This window comes from Symphalangus syndactylus, chromosome 19 (genome assembly GCF_028878055.3).
Source record: "Symphalangus syndactylus isolate Jambi chromosome 19, NHGRI_mSymSyn1-v2.1_pri, whole genome shotgun sequence".
Lineage (NCBI taxonomy): Eukaryota > Metazoa > Chordata > Mammalia > Primates > Hylobatidae > Symphalangus > Symphalangus syndactylus.
In genome coordinates this window covers 26,735,374-26,756,124 of record NC_072434.2, presented here as the reverse complement: position 1 = coordinate 26,756,124, position 20,751 = coordinate 26,735,374, and the positions used below count along the sequence as shown (strand labels likewise).

At 33.8% G+C, this 20,751-nt stretch overlaps 1 protein-coding gene across 5 annotated transcripts in view; it reads right to left on the bottom strand.

The window, feature by feature from the left end:
- The window catches only part of KCNT2 (potassium sodium-activated channel subfamily T member 2), a 398,329-nt gene that overhangs the window by 39,995 nt on the left and 337,583 nt on the right, over nt 1–20,751 (bottom strand). For 3 of the 5 annotated variants that reach the window (XM_055233859.2, XM_055233862.2, XM_055233866.2), the window contains one exon: nt 14,154–14,174. The exons of the other annotated variants lie outside the window; for them this stretch is intronic. In XM_055233859.2, coding sequence (XP_055089834.1) covers nt 14,154–14,174 — 21 coding nt within the window. The remainder of the gene's footprint in view (nt 1–14,153; nt 14,175–20,751) is intronic. 5 annotated transcript variants of the gene reach the window in all.

Genomic DNA, 20,751 nt, shown 5'->3' with positions numbered 1-20,751 from the left:
TGCAAATGAACAATTTCCTGAATACTATTGTACTTAAGAGCAGCATTCATGAATCTGTTAACTGTGTTTCCCTTCTACGGATGGAAGCTTGAACTTCAGTTATAACATGCATGTGTTGCTGGCTTTTAAAGTAATATAATTTAAATTACCAATTTAAGTAACGTCGGGAAGTAGATCCAATAAAATCCTTTAAAAGTGAATATAAATTATACAGTCTCAGTCAATGCTTTATATACAATTCCCAGTGGCAAGCTATGAAATTCTCTCACACTTAATTTCATCCAAAAATTCAAATACTAATCCACATCTGTTTCAAAACAGTACTATATCAGAGGGATATCCAAAAAATCTTCATCTCTTCATTATAAAATAATTGAGATTAAATGATTTTAGAAACCATATTTTATCTACCAGAACTTAATTTCTAAGCATTAAAAGTTTTTAATACCATGGTTTAACAATAATGAACATTTTTATAAAATTTTAATTCTATTCTCACCTACTTGATAATGTACTGAAAATTCACTTCTGTGGAAGTAAAACACATAAACTCTTAAGTAATACGTACCACCAACAAGAATATCAATATGTATTTAGTAATATAGTTGTACTTTGTAGCAACAATAAAATATGCGATTTCAGTCATATTTAGAGACTTGCTTGCAGAGTTTAATCATAATCTTAAATTTATTTGAAGTGATCTTTTTGTTCCCCTTTCTAGTCATAAGTCCCTATGAGTGATAGTTTGATTTCCTACAAATATGTGGAAATAATAATCTTGCCAAACCAAACATTAAAGATACTATATTTATCTAATATCACTTATAATTCAAGTCACAAAACCATAAATTAATAAAAAATTTTAAAGGGGAGCATAGGGATTCACTTCTTTTCCAAGTAGGAGATGAAACACTGCCCTTTGTGAATGCTTTTCCTTAGCCATGTGTATCAGGCATCATGTAAAGTATACATCTACAAGATGAACTGAAACCTATGTATACATTAGTTAAGCAGTATTTAATAGCCTATTTAGCATTATTTTTAATTCCCCCAAGAGAAACTGTTATAGTTTGTACATAAAAATCCGTAAGAATCTCGTCTTTTTTTTTCAATAATTCCATACAATAAGTAACATTTCTTTAACCTCACTTTAACTACAGTAAAAAGAAATGAGAAGAATTTGAGGGTTAATTTTAGGAAATCCAAACCCAAAACACATAAATTGCTCTTTACATGTTTGGAATTTGCATTCCTTTCTCTCTTTCTTCCAACAGGACATAATAAAGAGTACGTTAAGTTTATATGTATAATATACACAAATTTGAGTTCTATTTTGAATGTTTCCTAACTCTGTCCCTACAATAAAACTGCATAGCCCCTATAAAAAAGTGAGGATAATAATAGCCATCTTCTATTTGACAGAAATGTGAAAATTCATATCACATTAATACATAAAGAAAACATCTGTCAACTGTAAACTTTCACATATAACAATAATATCATTAATACGTCCTTGTAAAATTATCCACAATATCAATAACATTAGCAATAAACATTTATTACTCTATTCCTTGGATATTGAATGTGTGTGTGTGTGTTTGGGTGTGTGTGTTTGTGTGTTTTAATAGGAGGTCCATTTATAAATATACTTTCCTGATGTCATTTCTTGTTCTAGTTGTAACTCTTGTGTTTTAAACATGGCATCATAATCTAGTGGAAATAGTATACTGCTGGATACACAACAGTGCCTTTATAGTAGGACCTTCTCCTGAACTCAGTCACGATGATAGAGTGGTTAAAAGCAAGGTTTTAGCATCAGATAGACCTGAGTTTAAATAACAGTTCTACCACTTACCAGTTTGCCTTCTTGGTTATGTAATCTAAGCTCTTTAAGAATATTTCCATTTCCCTCTCTAAAAAATTGTCATTCTATTATTACATTACTACTTTGCCTACTAAATTTTTCTGAAGACATAAAAGAGATAATGCATAAAAAGGCATAGTAAGATGTCTGTCTTAGAAAACACCCAATAAATATTCATATTTTATGGCTTATGACATTGTATAAAAGGAAGAAAAATTATATGAAGTAATTATGATGGGTATGTAAAAAGTGAAAAATGGGGATGAAAAAGAGAAGGAGTCATTCATATTTTTGGTGCACTTTTCTCTATCACTAAACTTCTGAATAAATCAAGATGCTAAAAACATATTTTTGGCTGTAAAGATTTTTTGGTTAAAGTTTAGTAAATTTAAACAAGAACAAATTTTAAAGTGAAAGTGAATATTTTTCATTCTGCACAGTTTCTATGAATTATTTTGTACTTTTCCATGGACTAACTACAGAGCTCTGACTTTTTTATTGTCAGGCACATAATATAATCATTAACTTGAAAAACCAAAATTTAATACTAATGTTTGTGAGAATGATGAAAATATATTTGCATATGTAAATGAAATGCTTCTGGTAATATAAACAGTTCAATAAAGAAGTGAAAAATTGATGACTACTCCAACAATTTCCATACAAATTTAAAATATTATCATTTTCTAAAAGTTATATTACTTCTTAAATATTTATCATACTTAATATGATTTTTAAGGCTAAAAGTATTTCTTCACATGAATAATAATTAAAAACATAATAAATAAGAAAACGTTTCTTGTGCCTAAAATAGCTGATTATATTATTGTTTTTAGGAAAGTAGAAAGTGTCAGATACACTAAATACATCACTCTTTTCCACACTCTTCACACACACATCAAAGTGACTCAATTCAACTTCTTCCTGATTTTTTACTGAACAATTCACATCATAGGTTATTGAGCCATCTATAGAACAATGTAGTATTTTAAATAAATCAATTCACTCAGTAGTTTGAAAATGAGTGTTTGTAATCTGGACTCATGACTCCCTTAAGGATAGTTTTACAGACTTCATAATACTCTAAACTGTGCTATTTAATTTATGATTGAAGTCAGAATTGTTGTTAAAGAAGAAAAGAAAATGAAATCACTAAAATGTGCTAGTTTAACATTTTCTCAAAGAATCCTTATCTGATATTTTCCATTAAATAAAGGTTAAATTATAAGAATTCTTGAGAGATCATCTAAATTTAAATATATAAGCACCAACGCTAGTGACTCTGAGTTCACTGAAAGCTTATTTTTATTTTAAAAAATAATCTAAAGATGTTTCACCAGTTTCCAAAGCTCAACTTAATATGTACATGTGGTCTGTGATCTATGCAGAGAAAGAAAATAGCTAGTTACACTGTATATTGATGCATTTCCAAATTAATTTCGGAATCTAAAAGACAATTAGAGAATAAACAATCTTATAGTCTAAAAAATGTTGAATTTGAAATCAAGTAAATAAGCTGTATTTTCAACCACCTCAGGAAAATATTTTATGACCTTAAGCAAATCACTGAGATTCTTAGAAAATAATCCAATTTTAGACAGGAAAATACCCTGTCTTCATGACAAGAAAACACAAAATTTATAAGAACCTAGTATTTAAACTCTAAAGTAAATTTAAAGCCAAATATTTACTAAAGAAATTCATGCTCAGCCGGGCACGGTGGCTCACGCCTGTAATCCCAGCTCTCAGGGAGGCAAGAGGCGGGAGGATAGCTTGAGCCCAGGAGTTCGAGACCTGCCTGGGCAATATAGCGAGACCCCGTTCTCCCAAAAAAGAAATTCATGTTCAAATAGTAACATTTTTAAAGCCAATAATTTGATGGAATGATGAAAATTATTTTAATCTTTGATTTCCTTTTTCATACATAAAAATAAGTTATTTCATCTGTGTGGTCTCTTAGGTATCTTTCAGTTCCACCTATATATAATCCTTTTTTTTTTTTTAAATTTTACTTTAAGCTCTAGGGTACGTGTGCAGAACGTGCAGGTTTGTTACACAGGTATACATGTGACATGGTGGTTTTGAAAATGTGGTAGATATATACCATGGAATACTATGCAGCCATAAAAAGGATGAGTTTATGTCCTTTGCAGGGACATGGATGAAGCTGGAAACCATCATTCTCAGCAAACTAACACAAGAACAGAAAACCAAACACTGAATGTTCTCACTCATAATCGGGAGTTAAATAATGAGAACACATGGACACAGGGAGGGGAACATCACACACTGGGGCCTGTCATGGGGTGGGGGGCTAGGGGAGGGATAGCATTAGGAGAAATACCTAATGTAGATGACGGGTTGATGGGTGCAGCAAACCACCGATATATAATTCTATGAATATAAAATATACTCAGAGTAGGTAGAACGTCTATTATCTCAGCATTCCAATTCTATAACTTCAAAAGGCAAAATTTATGTATATGTCCAAGTAAAAAAAAAATCAAATTATCTATTAAGAGATAATATTAAATAACCCACAAATTCATGCTAGTGGTTTTTCACTACTATCAAACGAAGCACCTCTTTCTCCACCCAACCTCATCTACATTTTGGTTATTATCTCTAAAAGAAAAATCAAATATAGTTACTGTTATATTTCTGGTTATTTCCATCTCTTTTTTATGATACATTTTTAAATTTACACATTAACTTACACATTTACACCTCTTTCACGACTTGGTTTTACTGCATTGTGTGTATATAAGTATGTGTGTGTGTTTTTAATTCAATCTCTACTTTCTACTTAAACTTTGGTTTCTGTGGAATTTGGAATCTAGCTGATTTATTATCTTGGCATTCTTTCTCATCCTGCTGGTGATTTTTTTCTTCTTGAACTTTCAAAGCTGTCATTTGGAAACAGCTAGTTAATAAGGCTTCAATTTCTTAATGCTTTTCCTATTGCTTTAAGCACAGAAAAATCTTATGTTTTTGTTACTGTTTTATAACACTGAATATTAATATCATGTAACTGCTAACCACTTGATGGCTGCCTGCTCTTAGAACTTACAAAATGTATCTGAGTTAAAAAGAACAAATTGAGAGGGGACTTTATCATTGTTTTTAATGGTTTGTCTTATTATACTAGAATTTGGTGATGTAATTCATAAATGTGAGGATGACAGGCAGAAGGTATATACATTACTTCCTGATTTTTCATTACTTATTTAGAAATTTAAGTCTTCTCCATCAGCTCAAGACATTCATTTACCATATTCTTCTCATCATAAATAGTCTGCCTCCATTTTTGATGTTAGACTGCTGACTGCTTTCAAGCGCCATCACTCTTCCTTTCCCTTCTGCCCCATAGATGGGGAAGCTGGTAAGTCCCAGTCTATATGTAGGACCTCACTCTAGCCCCAATATATATATTTTTTAAATTTTAAAATTATTTATTTATTTATTTATTTATTTATTTTAAGACAGGGTCTTGCTCTGTTGCCTAGGCTGGAGGGCAGTGGCAGGATCTCTGCTTACTGCAACCTCTACCTCCCAGCTCAAGCAATCCTCCTGCCTCAGACTCCCTAGTAGCTAGGACCACAGGCATGGAGCATCACGCCTGGCTATTTTTGTATTTTTGTAGAGCTTGCATGTTTCACCATGTTGCCCTGGCTGGTCTAGAACTCCTGAGCTCAAGCTATGCTCCCATGTTGACCTCTCAAAGTGCTGGGATTACAGGCATGAGCCACCACACCCAGCCCAGCCCCAATGCTTAATCGTGATGAAAGCCAAGCCAATTTCTTTTCCTTGCTCTTTCCATCTCAAGCCATTTTTTGACCTGGTTGGAAGCCTGCCTCACTCTCCATGGAAAGCCTCATTATATGAGTTGTAGCCCTTTTCAATACCCTCTTGATGCAGACGTGCAATCATCAGTCTCAACAGGACCGGATTTGGGATGGTGGTTGGGTGTTATCCCATCTATGAAAGGTAGTCTTAACAACTGGCACAGCAAGGGGTATCTAGGCAATGACCACCACCACTGGGGGTCTCTCTTCTTATGTTTTGCCTTGTTAATTTGTTGTATTGTCTGGAGACAATTATGCTGTTTGGGTTTTTTTCTGCTCACTGGCAAGCATACTTTAACCTGTGCAACTTTATGCTGCATTTGCTGAGTCTTTCTAAGTTTCTGTTTAGAATTAAATGATCTTAATGCCTGGAAGCATCAGTAATATTTACGAATGGGAGTTTGGCAATAGCTCCATGTCATGTGTCTTAGCCCAGACCTATCTTTGTGTCTTATACTGAATCATGTGGTTGGTATCTAGTAAGAAATGTGGCTGACACTAGGCACAGGGGAGTAATTCCTACTTGTGATCACTGGTTGTATGTCTCAACCATGCATCAGCCCCCATTCTACAGTGCGTCCTGGGAAAAAATACCTGTTACTTTGTGCATTATACAGGTCCATTGGGTGGTTGCTTGTATGGAAGAAGAGCAGTTACCATGTGGAATGCTGAGGTTCACACTCCTGAAAGGAGATAGCTCATGTGTCCACCCCAAAAAATGCTTCTGCTGCTGTTGCTGTCTATGCCTCCATAACAACACAGTTCCTGATCCCCACAGTTATAGAGAAAAGCAAACATGGGCCTCTGTGGCATACCCAAGAGGTTAATTCAAACCCAACTTCAATCTAGGGAACTTAAAATCTGATGAAGCAACCATTGCCATCAGGGAGGCCCATAACCCTGATGATACTTACTTGAGACTCTCTGAAGGAGAAGGCTTGTAAATATGAGCAGGATAGAAAACAAACACAAAACAAACAAGCAAAAAACAGCACCAGCCCCAACAACAAAAACAAAACTGGATATAAGAGGAAGAAACAGAAAACTGGATACACAGGAGAAAACAAAAATGTAAACATAAGTCTATAATTTGTCCCACTTGGAAATTCTTAAATTACTTGAAGAATTTATAAAGGCAGGTAAGTAAGTTTGCTGAATGGTGTTGTGCCTCTACAACATAAGCTCCAAATTAACTTTTACTTTTCCTGAGGTGCACCCATTGGCAAAACTTCAGAAACTTAATCAAAGTTGAGGATCGAACTATAGTTATCACTGGAGATGCCACTAAATTTAAACAAAGTACCCTAAATATGGGGATTGCACTAAAATAAAGGTACCTCCCTTTGCTCTTATGGAGGTGATTATCACGTATAAAATACAGGGCAAATAAATACACCTTATCTTAACCATCAGAGTTACTTTCTGGCCTAAATACTCCATGATCATAACAGATATTGTCTAAAAATATCCCATATAGACATGGATACTCTGAACCAATTAATAACAAATTAAAGTAAATCAAATCAAATCTTTGACATGTACAAGTAGTTTGACAATATGGAATCACATGCATTTTCTGTCTTCTCAATATAAGTAGTTAACGAGGACTACAATAATTGGAACAAGGAACCCCTTACCTAAGAACTATTTAGAGAAGGGGTAATTGTCACCACTGCCTCTCCATTTAATAGTCAAATTTGGCCTGTTTTAAACCTGAAAAAAAATAAATGGAGGCTGGTAGTAGATCACCCAAAGCTTAATGCTGTGGTTCCACATATTAAGGCCACATTACTTGGTGACACTACTGACTCCATTCAATCAGCAATTTGTAAATACTTTGTAGTCATAAATTCATAAGGATTTGACAAATATGTTCTATTAAGTGCCTCTTTTGATAGCCTCTTACACTCCTAAAAGGAGATAGCTCATTTGGCTCCCCACAAAAATGCTTCTGCTGCTGTTGCTGCCTATGGCTCTGTAACAACACAGATCCCGATCCCCACAGTTACAGGGAAAGGGTTATAGTTTTTCTTTACCTTCAAAAGAACTCAAACTTCTCCACCTGACCACACATAGGATACTTAAAACAGTCCTGCTGTCACAAACAATCCCTCTGCAGACAGATCTTTACTGCATCTAAGTTTCTGTGGGAAAATAGGTATGACATTACACTGATGCCATCCTCTTCCAAGGAGATTCCTTTGACACACTCATTCAGGATGAATAAATATTCAAAAGGGAGCTCACAAGAAAGAATAGACCATTGTCTTACACAAACTGCAAGGTTCCCCAGTATAGTCAAATTTCTGAGCATTATTTGATCAAAGGCTACTTCATCACTGACAGTCTCGAGAAACAATGACCTGTCAGTATCCACAACGTTAAGACAAAACTAACATTTTTAGGCCTTTTGGGGTTCCGGATGGAAGATATTCCTCAATAACAAGTATCACATTTTACTTAAGCCCATTTATGCTCCTACTCGCAAATTGGCCCACACTAAATGAGACCCCTTAAAACAAAAGGCTCTAGAATCTCTCCAAATTGCAATTACAAAAGGCAATCACATTGTTCGCCTCTTCTACTGCCTCCTGCATCAACCATAGTGGTGCTCGTGGGCTTCTGGTAGCAAATATTATCCTCCTTGGTTACATGCTATATACCATTAGAATGGCAGCTGCTGGTTGCATACTGAGCTCTACTGAAATCAGAAGCCCTGCACTCAGGACTCTGCACTCAGTGGTCCACTGTGCCTTTGGTTATGAAAGCATCACCCTGCAAGTCTGACATAGCCACCAAAGACTCTATAGGAAAGGGCCAAACTTGGCCATAAGTCACCTGCAGGAGGAAAAAGTTTCCCCTATCCTCAGCCCCTTGTCATATGCCATGGTACCTGAGCATGTCACTCCTATCCTAAATCCCATGGCTACCAAGGGAGCCCCTTGGGATTAATCAAGTGAACAGTGCATGGATGGTGGTATTGTGTTAAATGTGATGAAACTCACTGGAGAACTGCTGCTTTTGATCCCTTAAAATGACAGACCTAACAAAGGACAGGACCCAAAGGTTAGCAGGGAATCATTTGAACACTGGACACCCTGGATAATAACAGGTTCCACTTGCACATTTCTACAGACTCTTGGGTCACTGCCTGTGGTTTGGCCATCTGGTCCAGCCAACGGCAGAAACAATTCCTTATCCAAGGTTGCCCTCTGCAAAGTAAAGAACTCTGGGAATCTCTTGCCTCATACATACACAAAATAATAATCAAGGTCACACATGTCTTTACACATACACATACACCTACACATTTAAGACCATAATACGAGGCTCATCAAAACAATTCTTACCACTTTCTATGTTCCAGGTATCACTGAAAGTGACCAAAACATGAATTTCACTTTTCCAAAATACACAATGCTGTGCTTTTGAACAAGGCATTTAAGATAACTTTCACCTCCCTACTAACCACGGGCTACAAGCTTCATGTAGCATTTCATTAAATGAAACAAGGCACATTTCAGTCACCCGTCCAACATCACGAGTAAACTGTAACGGTGTCGGACTCCAGTTTTGATGTTTGACTGCTGACAGCTTTCAAGCTCCAATGCAACCTTCTGCCCCATATTTGAGCAAGTTAATAAGAAAGCCTGGGCACTTCCTTTTTCCCTAGCAGGAAGTTTATGCTCCTTATGCATGAGAAACCTAACCCAAAAACCAGCCCCTAACCATGATAAAGGCCAAAACAAAAGTGATCTGCTCCCTCAGACATACTTAGGAGCCCATCTTGCTCTCCCCACAAAAAAAAAATCATCAAACACTCTTGGGGCATATGTGGCATCCTCAGTTTTAACATCCAAACCAAATTTTGGGTGAATTCTCCATACTGCCTCTGTGGAGTGGTAAAAATTCTCCTCACAACTATATCCAGTTTATGTATACAATCATTAGATCTAGGTAAAAAAAAAAAATAATAATAATAAAGAAATAATGCTATACATGTCTCATCCACTTAGCACCTTATAATCTGTGAAGAAATCAGAGGCATACAATCATAAACAACTACATAATAATTAAGGGTAAAATAATAGGTACCAAAATTAATGACAGAGGTGGTACAAATAAAATTGTGTAAAGATGAAATTAATGTAACTGTGAGCAGATTTGAAAGAATGATTCTATGTTAAGAAAGATATCTGTGACTGACTTTAGTAAATATATGTTGAGCACTTGTGCAAAGCACATTGGATACAATAATAAAAACATAGGCATAGTTTCCATACTATTTATTTGGTATGGACTATAGTGGCCCAATGGTCTGGTTGCAACATGCGGGTGTGTGTGTGTGTGTGTGTGTGCATGTATGTGTAAAACCTACACACTACAAGGTAGGCCAGAGGGGCTATCATTCAATCACCTTCAGCATATTATAGTCCAGAAGTTTAGAGGTAAGATCCCAATTTCAAATTTTATATCTCAGTATTTTCAGTTGTGGAGTAGTAAGCAGAAGAGAAATGAGGAATTAAGAATATGGGAATATATACAAAAATTAGCTATCATGGAGGCCAAGGAAGAAGTATTTTTCTTGGAATGAAATGAGGTGTTGGGTATTACAAACTAGCTCTCACTACAGCTTTTTTTTCCCTCCAATCTACATGCCATAAAAAATATCTATTGTTATAAAGGCATCAAAGAAGAGGAGAATTAAGAAAATGTTATTAGTTTATTTAGCAATGCTTATGGCTGGAGTTTCAAATACAGGTCATGCATCTTGCATTCATACAAGTATGCTACAGAGGTTACCAGTGACCCTGAGAAATAAATTTTCCAAATAACAATATTCAATATTTAAGGTTTATAATCCTTCTCTAAAGTACTCATAACTTTTGAGTTGTGGTGTTCAGAAATTTATTTTAAATACTTAATAAAATTGTCTTAATTTTCTCATGTTTCTCCATCATATGACTCTATTTATGTCACTAATACTATTTTTTAGTTGTTTTTCTTATGAAATCAGACTATTTCTGTTTTCTTTCACTGTGCAGTAGTGGAATGTTTTTTATCTTTTCTGAAGGTATAGAATTGCTTTTGTTTTAAAAGTTAATGCAAATTTAGAAAATAATATTATTAGCACCAAAATTATTATTGATGTAAATTTGATAACTACTTTTTTGGATCTCAAGACATGTCTTTACCCATCTACTATTTATTTGGTATGGATTACAGTGGCCCAAGGTCTAAATCAGCCTAGCCCAAATCAAGACTGATTTCATTATAATTAATTTTTCATTTATTAGAAAACTAAAGAATGGTTTCCGTAACCAAAGGGTTCATTTTATGTCTAAATGTCTAGAAATCACATCACCAATATAAAAACGTATGTACTTTCTACACACAAAAAATTAAGTATGTATGCTTAGATTTGTATATATTATGCATATTTATATATATTTGTAAAGATTATTGCTAGACAGCTGAATCACGTTAGACTCTATAATTGACTTACAAACAAAATCAACAAAGAGAAAAGCATTGTATAAACACACAAATTCAACATACGCATACAGGCAGTCAAATGGTATGCATCATTAGAATTATGGTTTCATTGCCAGCTCTGTTAACTTAGCAGTGCAATTTATAATTTTCCAGAATTACCAAAATATATAGTCTAAAGCAATGGTTTCAACATGCATGTGTGTATATGAGTGTGTGTGTGTATGTGTGTGTGCGTGTAAGTGTAGAACCTATACACTATAAGGTAGGCCAGTTACTGAAATATATAGACCAAAGCAATGGTTTCAACATGCAGGTGTGTGTATGTATGTGTGTGTATGTGTGTGTGTGCATGTATGTGTAAAACCTACTACAAGGTAGGCCAGAGGGGCTGTCACTCAATCACCTTCAGTATATTATAGTCCAGAAGAAAGGACCTAACTATGAAGCTTTCAAAAGCCAGTACAGTGATTCAAATGTGAGTACAGCACCTCCCCAACCATACACAAAAGATTTTAAACACACACACAACCACACACACACACACATGCATAATTCCCTTATCCTTTGCAGCATCTGAGAACCAATGGATAAATGAGCCTGTGGAAAGAAAATTTTTATGTTACATGCAATGCTTTAATTAAAGAAAAGAATACTATAAGACCTGGTAAATACAAGTATTTGTATTCTTATGTAAATAGTCTATCTAAAATAGTACTATGGATCTAAATATACCACTGCTTACAGATCATGACTTCCTTATGAAGACCTAGGGAACTTAAATCAACTTTATAATTTTCTCTTCAGTTTTCATTTTGTAGACTAGCAGCCATTTGACAGGGAGCTGTGATTAAAAGCTTAAGTTATTTTCTGTGGCAATGCTAAGTACAAGAATGATCTTTAGGCAGTTTAAGACATTAAGTGGACAGAAAGCCGTGACTATGTAGCTAAATTAAGTCAAATAAATTGGATGCATTAAATAGCCTCTTGTTAGTAAGTGTGCCAGTGAAACTCTTATTAAGTTAAAGTAAGTAAATAATATAAGTAAGAAATGCTTTCCTAGGTTTGAGAATGAATGAGATTAATAATCAGTAGAACTAGAAAATATTAGGAAAAATTATAAAATAAGGTAAGAGAAAGATTTAAGCGTAAGGTTTTTGTTAGAGAGAAAGTGAAACAAAATTACAGATGAGCTCAGACTCATTATGTCTGTGAGTGTGTGTTTGTGTGTGCCTATCTGTGAATTAGGATGCATCGAAGGTTAGTGAACACAGCTATGCTTGACTAATATGAAAGTACTTAATCATGAGAACACTTATTTTATATATTTTATTTATAACTTTAGGTGAATTGACATGAACATTTTCTGAGGTGGTATTGTCCACCCAAAAACAATGCACCAATGAAGAATGATGAAGTAAGATCTATGTCACTCTATGTGCTTTGCCACAGAATTACTTGCTTTTAACACTGAACAACTCACTCCACACATCTCTGCCTTTCTTCTACCTTGTGAAATGATAAGAATATGTTTTTTACTTAATCTTCACTCTGCTACATATAGCCAAAGTTCAGGCACAGCTAGTAAAAGGAGAGGGCAAGATTTAAACTCAGATCATTGTGTTCCAAGCCCAGTGCTAATTGTTCAGGCAACATAATTGGATAAGTGACTTGTCCAGGAATGGGACAGGAGGATAGAGTAGCTTAAAATCTAACAATAAAAATTTTTATTTGAAATAGTAGGCATCAGATATACACTATGGATTCTTTATCATGTGAGTAAAGAAAAATGGTCATCAATCTGGCTGCACTATGCAAGATATTGAAGGGAAGAAAGTTTTGGTATATTAAATCCACCAAAATTAATTAAATCGAAGAAAGGCCATGAAGTTTTTATGTCAACCCTCTGAAAAGCCTTTTTTTTACTTATGTATTTTAAGTACTTACCTGGATGCATTTGGTGCCTAGTGTTACTCAATAAATGTTTGTAATTCTGGTAGATAACAAGATGGAGAGGATCTTCCAGATAAAGTTTATGTATTTGTGTTTCATGTTAAGGAATTAGAACAGATAGAGCTACAAACCCAACTTTGCCATCTATCAACATAGATGACTTGTTGAAACCACAGGAAGCGATTAACGCCCCAAGGTGATGTGTAGAAAAGACCAAAAAAACTATAAACATCTTTTGTAAACGTGGTTTATTTCACTCAGCGTAATCTTGTCCAGGTTCATCCATGTTGTTCTCCTTCTCTCAAAAAGTCAATTCATGGAAAAAGAGTAGGAGAGTGGTTACCATTGGCCAGAGGATGGGGGAAATGGGAAGATGATGGTTAAAGATAACCTTCTATTATAAAGTGAATAAGTTCTGGAGACCTAAAGTACAGCACGGTAACTACAGTTAATGTATCATATGCTTCAAATTTGCTAAGACAGATCTTAAGACGTCTCACTATAATATTCTTAAGAATATTTACATACACCATTGTTAAGTAAAGCAGCTTCTGAAATATATCAGTCTGAAATCTATAACCTTTTATGTCTAATTAGAGAATGCACTAAGAATAACATAAGGGTTCTCCTGCACAGTAGATGAAGGAGGTCTACTCTAAAAAGTTGAAAAGCAAAAGAAAACTAGTTTTCTAATCACTTTAAAAACCATGATAATATATTGAAATATCTTTCATTGTTAACTTTAATTAGCACACAAATATTGAAACAAACACTCCTTAGAATTTAATCTTTACAATGGTAAATTCCAGGAAATTTACTGGGGAAATATAAGTACATTGATTTGAAAAGAAAGCATTTATATGCATTTAAACTTAATTGATTTATTTCATTTTAACGTCTGAGTATTGAATTCAATATATAATATTATTTTTCTTTAATAGCTCTGAATTAATATATTACACCATTTGAGGAAAGGGAAACAAACAGAAAATACTTACTTGTGATGCTATTTTTCGAGACTGACACAACGGGAGGGAAAAAGAAACACACAAAACACAGTTTAAACAATGACTAAACAATAGATGCATGCAACAATCAGTAACAAGGACAAAATGTAACATATACCCACATAACAAAATCCAATTTCATGCATATTTCTCGTAGGGCTTTTGAACAAAATTAGGTAAAGAATAAGCTATTATTTTTAAAGATTCGGTCTTGTTAGATTGTTTTTGTTTTGCTGAAATTGTCTTCCCATTGTAATAGTAAAGTGTTAATGATTGGCAGACAGGACAATGGTTATTCCACTATGCACATTTTTGGAAGTTACAAGATTTATTCACTATAAAAGTAGCCAAAATTCAGGGTAACACATTCCACAAATATACTGCATACACTATAAATGATGTTGGTACATTAATATGCTTTAAGTATAAAAGTTTGATAGAAAAAGTGGTGCTTGTAGAAGAAAATAAAATAATAGGTAGTAGCTTATAAAGCTACTATAGTCATAACAGAATACTTGATATAATTATTGACATTCAATAATCATTATTGGTGTTAATATTTGTACTATTTTTTAATTTCAGATCTTACAGTAAGATTGATTTTTTTTCTCCTACATATATATGTAATTAAGTTAGTTGACAGAAATATTCTGAACTTTCATATTGGCTATGGAATCTAAAATAATTGATTTCCTTAATCAATGTATCATAGCTAAGTACGGGTTATAAATAAAAATCATGCTGTCTTATTCTTCAAATTTAAAGAACAATAGTCTATTTCTTTTTGAATAGGTGGAAGTAACATTTTCAAGTATATTATTTGATGTAATATAACTTATAACTCACCTAGTATTAGTATTATAAGTATTATAATAGTATTATCTATAATTGAAAATATAAGAAATGCATAACAAACATTTGATTGTGGGTTTCTTGAAACTATTTCAGGATTCCTTACACATGACACAATGGAATAAATGTTGTTTGAGGGAATAACAGCAAAGAATGGACAGGTAAAATTTTAAAACCATTCAACCCTAAACCTTATTAAAACAATCTTAATGAGATTTTATAATAGGTAAATTTGTATCTTAATAATATATTTTAAATGCTACTTCCCATTGTAATAGTAAAGTGTTAATGATTGGCAGATGGGACAATGTTTATTCCACTATGGACATTTTTGGAAACTACAAGATTTATTCACTATAAAAGTGGCCAAAATTCAGGGTAACACATTCCACAAATGTACTGCATACAGTATAAATGATGTTGGTACATTAATATGCTTTAAAAGATGTTTTTCTGGTTTCTAATAAAATGTTCACTGGTTATAGTATACTTCAAACAAATGAGACTTGCTGCACACTGGAAAACTGGAGGCAAACATAGGTCTACCTTTTCTTAACCAAAGGACAAATATGCTTAATAATTCAGAATTGTTCCGATTTTGGAAAATTAATACTATGTTATATGCTGTATGGTAGATAATACCCCCGGTGGAACCTAGGTAGCCTTTATTTTCAAAAATCAATATTTCTGCAATGAAAAGTATAAATATTCACTCTAAATGGAATAAGTAAACATTATAAATAATCTCATGAAAAATTAAGGTGACGTTTTGCTACTAAATGACTTCAGGGAGCCTTTTGGCATTTTATACTTTTGTATTATGGATTGAGAAGGAAAATACACATCCTTTTTGTCCACTAAGAGTAATATGTGTCTCTGTCCTTCCTGTTTATGTTTTTTGAACCAGGAGTATCTGATGTTTGTCAAAATTCCCTGAACTAAAAACACATAGATAGTGGCAGAAGTTCTCCTGGCATGGAGGGTATATGACTAATTATGAATGGGCAGTTCCATCTCTACTCTGATTTCCATAGACTGATTTTCCAGCCACTGTGTGCACCCTCACTTTACTTTCTGCTTGTGTTTGTGTGACTTCTCCTTTCACTAATCTACATCACACGAGAAAAAAATGAGATAGTATTCCAGGCCTTCTATAAATGTTAATAGTTTTGATTATCAATGTTCTTTACCAACATTTGTCTTTTTAAAAATGTCAGCTAAATATTAGGCAGTGCTTAGTCATCCCCACAGCCAAAGCAGTTATATCAGACATAAAAAATCATAACTTTTGTTTTCTTTACTCAGAACATGGAAAGATGACAAGCTGGAAAATGATGTGGCATGAAAAGCTTCATCTGCCTTTAAAAGTTTTTCTTTTTTTAATTTCATGAATAAGCCAGAAAGCAAAGCCTAAAGTCTTTATATTAGTTTATCTTTATATAAAAGTTGATATTTAATAAATTTTCTTCATAGTACAGAGTAGAATTTAGCACTTAAATGTGTATATACTAAAGAAATAATTAATGAATGGGTCTGATATCACTACATTATGCCTATACATCTATTAGTGTTTTTTACTAGTTATACATGCATGGTTTGAACAGTCAGAAAATGTTATAGCTGGTTTAGAAAAATAGCAGCTTATAGCATAATATCTCTTAATTCCCTCTCATAAGACCCATCTACTTTTGCCTCTTTTAGTTGGATATGTTGTTCTTTCTCTCTGTTTCTACAGAATATGCCTGATTATTATTTCATGTTTTTTTCAGTTTCTGCTTTTATCTATTGAATTCTCACTCTGCAAGAAGAGTCATTAACAGTCTTTTCCATATATTCCACTACCTTTGCCCTCATCATCTCAAAATAGTTCAACATAATTTTTATTGGATCAAAATTCAGGACATACCATGACTAAGTATACGTTACAGATGAGATATATAGGTATGTGGTTAGTATTCATTTCCTGCACACATTCTTTCATTGTTGATAATGATGTTATATTCCTAAGGTCAGTAATTGCTTTATTGTATTAATTGCTTTGATATGTACTTAGATATAAGCAATAATTCACCCTGAACTCTTTGGCAACTTTCTAATATTAATTTAAAACATTGAGATGCATCAGGAAGTCTATAGATTTAATCTTCCTAAAGAATTCTCTCTGAAGCCTTCTGACCTGCTCTAGGTCTCTCTTTATGCTTGGGGGTCTTTACATCACCATCCTGTTGATCCTCTTTACTTCATTCTTGTCACTGGTTTCCATAAAACATCTGGCTTCCTGCAGATCATTATTTCTCCCTCATTTTACTCATTCGTTTTGGTGGGAGTAGTTTCCTTAGAAAGCAGACACGGGAAGGATATTTTTGGAGAATATATATACTTGATATCTGATTTATTCTACTCTTACACAAGTTTTCTTTGACTGGATAAAAAAATCTAATTTGAAAATAATACTCTTTCAAAATCTTGAGAGCATTGTTTCATTTTATTTTGGCTTGTGGTATTGCTGTTGAGAAAAACCCAACAGTACCTTGTATGTGACCTATCGGACGTCTCCTGCTCATCTCTGAAAGATTTTAGGATCCTCTCCTTTCCTTCAATGTTTTGAAAGTTAGTGATGTGATTCACTGTTTAATTCACTGTTGTGGACACATGGTAATCCTTACCATTTGGAAACTAACACACTACTGATTTTTCTAGAATTATTACAGTAATATTTCTTCAATTTGTATGCACTTCGTCTTTCTTGAAATCCTGTGATTCAAATCTTAGAACTCCTAGACTAATTCTCTAATTTTATCTTTTCTTTACTCTTTGTCCATGTTTTGAATTCTTGCTCTAGTTTATCAATGACTTCCTGAACTTCATATTATAAGCTTTTTCACTTCTGTTGGGAATTTTTAGTTGTCTTCTTCTTAGAGTCAATGACTAATAAGTTAACTGAAAGCTCTAGGTGAGATTCTTTTTATTGCTGCATTTCATGGTGATCTGGCTGGATTACTAAACTTAAAGAATCTCCCACATCTGTATTTTTAGGGCCTTCCACTTGGATTGGTCAGTTTCCCTAGGAAAGAGTCTTTCAGTCTGCTGAAGTGTAAAGCATACAGAATATATCTTTTAACTTAGCGCTCAGAATTCAGTGTGATACTCCTAGCCCTCAACTCTTTCTGGGGTCCACAGGCCACAGACCACTTCCATAGACTAAACCTTTAATATGTGTTCATATGGAGAGAGTGACAGCAGCAAAGCTTTCTGAATTGTTGAGGAAAATTGAGATCTGACAGCAACCTAAGCAAAAATATAGACTCTCCAATAGTAATTACTGAATGAAGTTTCTACTTCCTGAAATCTAGTGTCTTTCTTTAAATTCAGGTAAGAGAACAGGGCCATTTTGAACACTAATGGTTATTTAAATTTCAAAACTTTGTTTTTGAATTATTTGACATTTGAGAGACATGGTGAACTGTCAGAGCCAATTTTATTTTGTTAGATCCACTAAGCTCTTATTCTGCATTTTTACATAATCTGAAAAAAATAATGTTTTCTTCTTTGAATACAAAAAAAACTCAATGTCTTTCTTGGGTTAATATTTAATTGATGTCCCTTCCTACTTTTTTAGTTAAAGATTAATGTAAGAGATATGCACTTTAATGATATTTTTTTCATCTTGCAAAGCTATGAGCAAAGATAGATATTACTCATCATGGTATCTAAAATCTCCAAATTCAGAAAGCAAATAATATACTCATTCTTTTAACAAATGACCAAGAAAAACAAATCTTTTGCAAGATGAATTTTATCCTTTCATGTATCAGACCATAATTACTATATAGATCAACATATTGCTATTTTTTACCTTATTTACCAGGAAATTAAAAATAGAAGTCAGGCTCAACTGTAGCACTCAGGGTATGCTAGTACAGTAACATTAACTTCTCAAAATATTTACAACAAAATATTTTGTTGTAAAAAGTGCTTGATGTTTCTATTGTTTATCTTTGTTAGTTGCCTCAATTCTTTCTACAATAGGCAGAATTTAATTTAATAACAATATATGTGTCAGAAGATGGATTGAATTCAGTACAGAAAAACAAGAGGTATTATTTTTATTTAAAACAGTGTCCTTTTATCATCCCAATGATATATATTTTAATATAATCTAGATATTTGAGAATTTACAAGCATTTTAATAAGGTAATATTTATTTGCTATGGGCAGAGTTGACTAAACATAGTTAAATACTCCTTGATGACATTTCAAATACTCAGTATCCTTTTCCTATCTCAATGTCAACAGCACAAAAAATGTATTCTAATAATATATGAACATTATTATAATACATAATACTGACATGGACATGGAGTTGACCAAGGCCAGAATTTACTGCATTACAATTCCCAAAGCCTATATGTGAGATAAAAAAACATGGCAACACTCTACTGTATGAAAGTCTTCTTTGTACTTGCTATGGTCAAATGAGAAATGATTTGTATAGACTGAATATTTGTTCTCCATCACCCCACAATGCATATGTGAAAACCTAATCCTCAATGTTGATGATATTTGAAGGTGGGGCTTTGGGAAGGTGATTAGATCATGAGAGAGCCTTATAAAAGAGGACCCAGAGAGATCCCCTTCCCTTTCCACCAGGTGAGAATTCAGTGAGAAGATGGCTATCTGAGCTGAGAACCAGGAAGCAGGTCCTCACCAAACATGTAATCAACTGGTGCCCTGATCTTGGACTTCCCAGCTTTCAAAACTTTGAGAATTAAATTTCTGTTGTTTACAAGCCACCCAGTCCATGGTATTTTGTTATAGCTGCCTGAACAGATCATGATCGTGCTTAATTACTTGCGTATGAAAGCACTTGATCTTCTCTTAACCTTTAATTAAATAATATTGTTTTGAATCCAGTATTCTTAAAATTTTAGGCATATCTAGACAAACATCTTACATATTTAACTGTATGGTTTGTTTTTCCAGTCAGTCATTCCTGATTTTCTCTTGATTTGTCTCATTCTTTTCAGTGTGAACCACAACAACAACAGGAAAAGAAAAACTCAGACTCAGCAGGAGAGACGGCAGCAAAACTCCATTTAAAAAAAATTTTATTATTTGCGAAGGAGTCTCGCTCTGTCACCCAGGTTGGAGTGCAGTGGCGTGATCTTAGCTCACTGCAACCTCTGCCTCCCAGGTTCAAGCAATTCTTCTGCCTCAGCCTCCCAAGTAGCTGGGACTACAGGTGCGCACCACCACACCTGACTAATTTTTGTATTTTTTTTTTTTAGTAGAAATGGAGTTTCACCATATTGGCCAGTCTGATCTCGAACTCCTGACCTTGTGATCCACCTGCCTAGGCCTCCCAAAGTGCTAGGATTACAGGCGTGAGCCACTGTGCCAGGCCACAAAGCTCCATTTAACACTCCTGAAGCTACAGTGACACCACCAAGAAGCACCTCAGAAAAACTAACCTATTTTCTGCTGGTAACTTACATAAGTGTTAAACTATAAATTTGATCAGCAACAACAAAAATCTACCCCATTATCCTTATGCTTTCTATAAAGTACTTTTCTATATAGGGATTTATTAATTTTGTCACAAGGTGGTTTAATGATCATAGAAATTACTGAAATGTATGTGTCTGATCTGAGCCTCATAGTTGAGGTAATTTTGTATCAGACCAAAAAAATGGCTGACCAAAATTTCTTTTTAATTTGTAATAACTTTAAAGTGTCT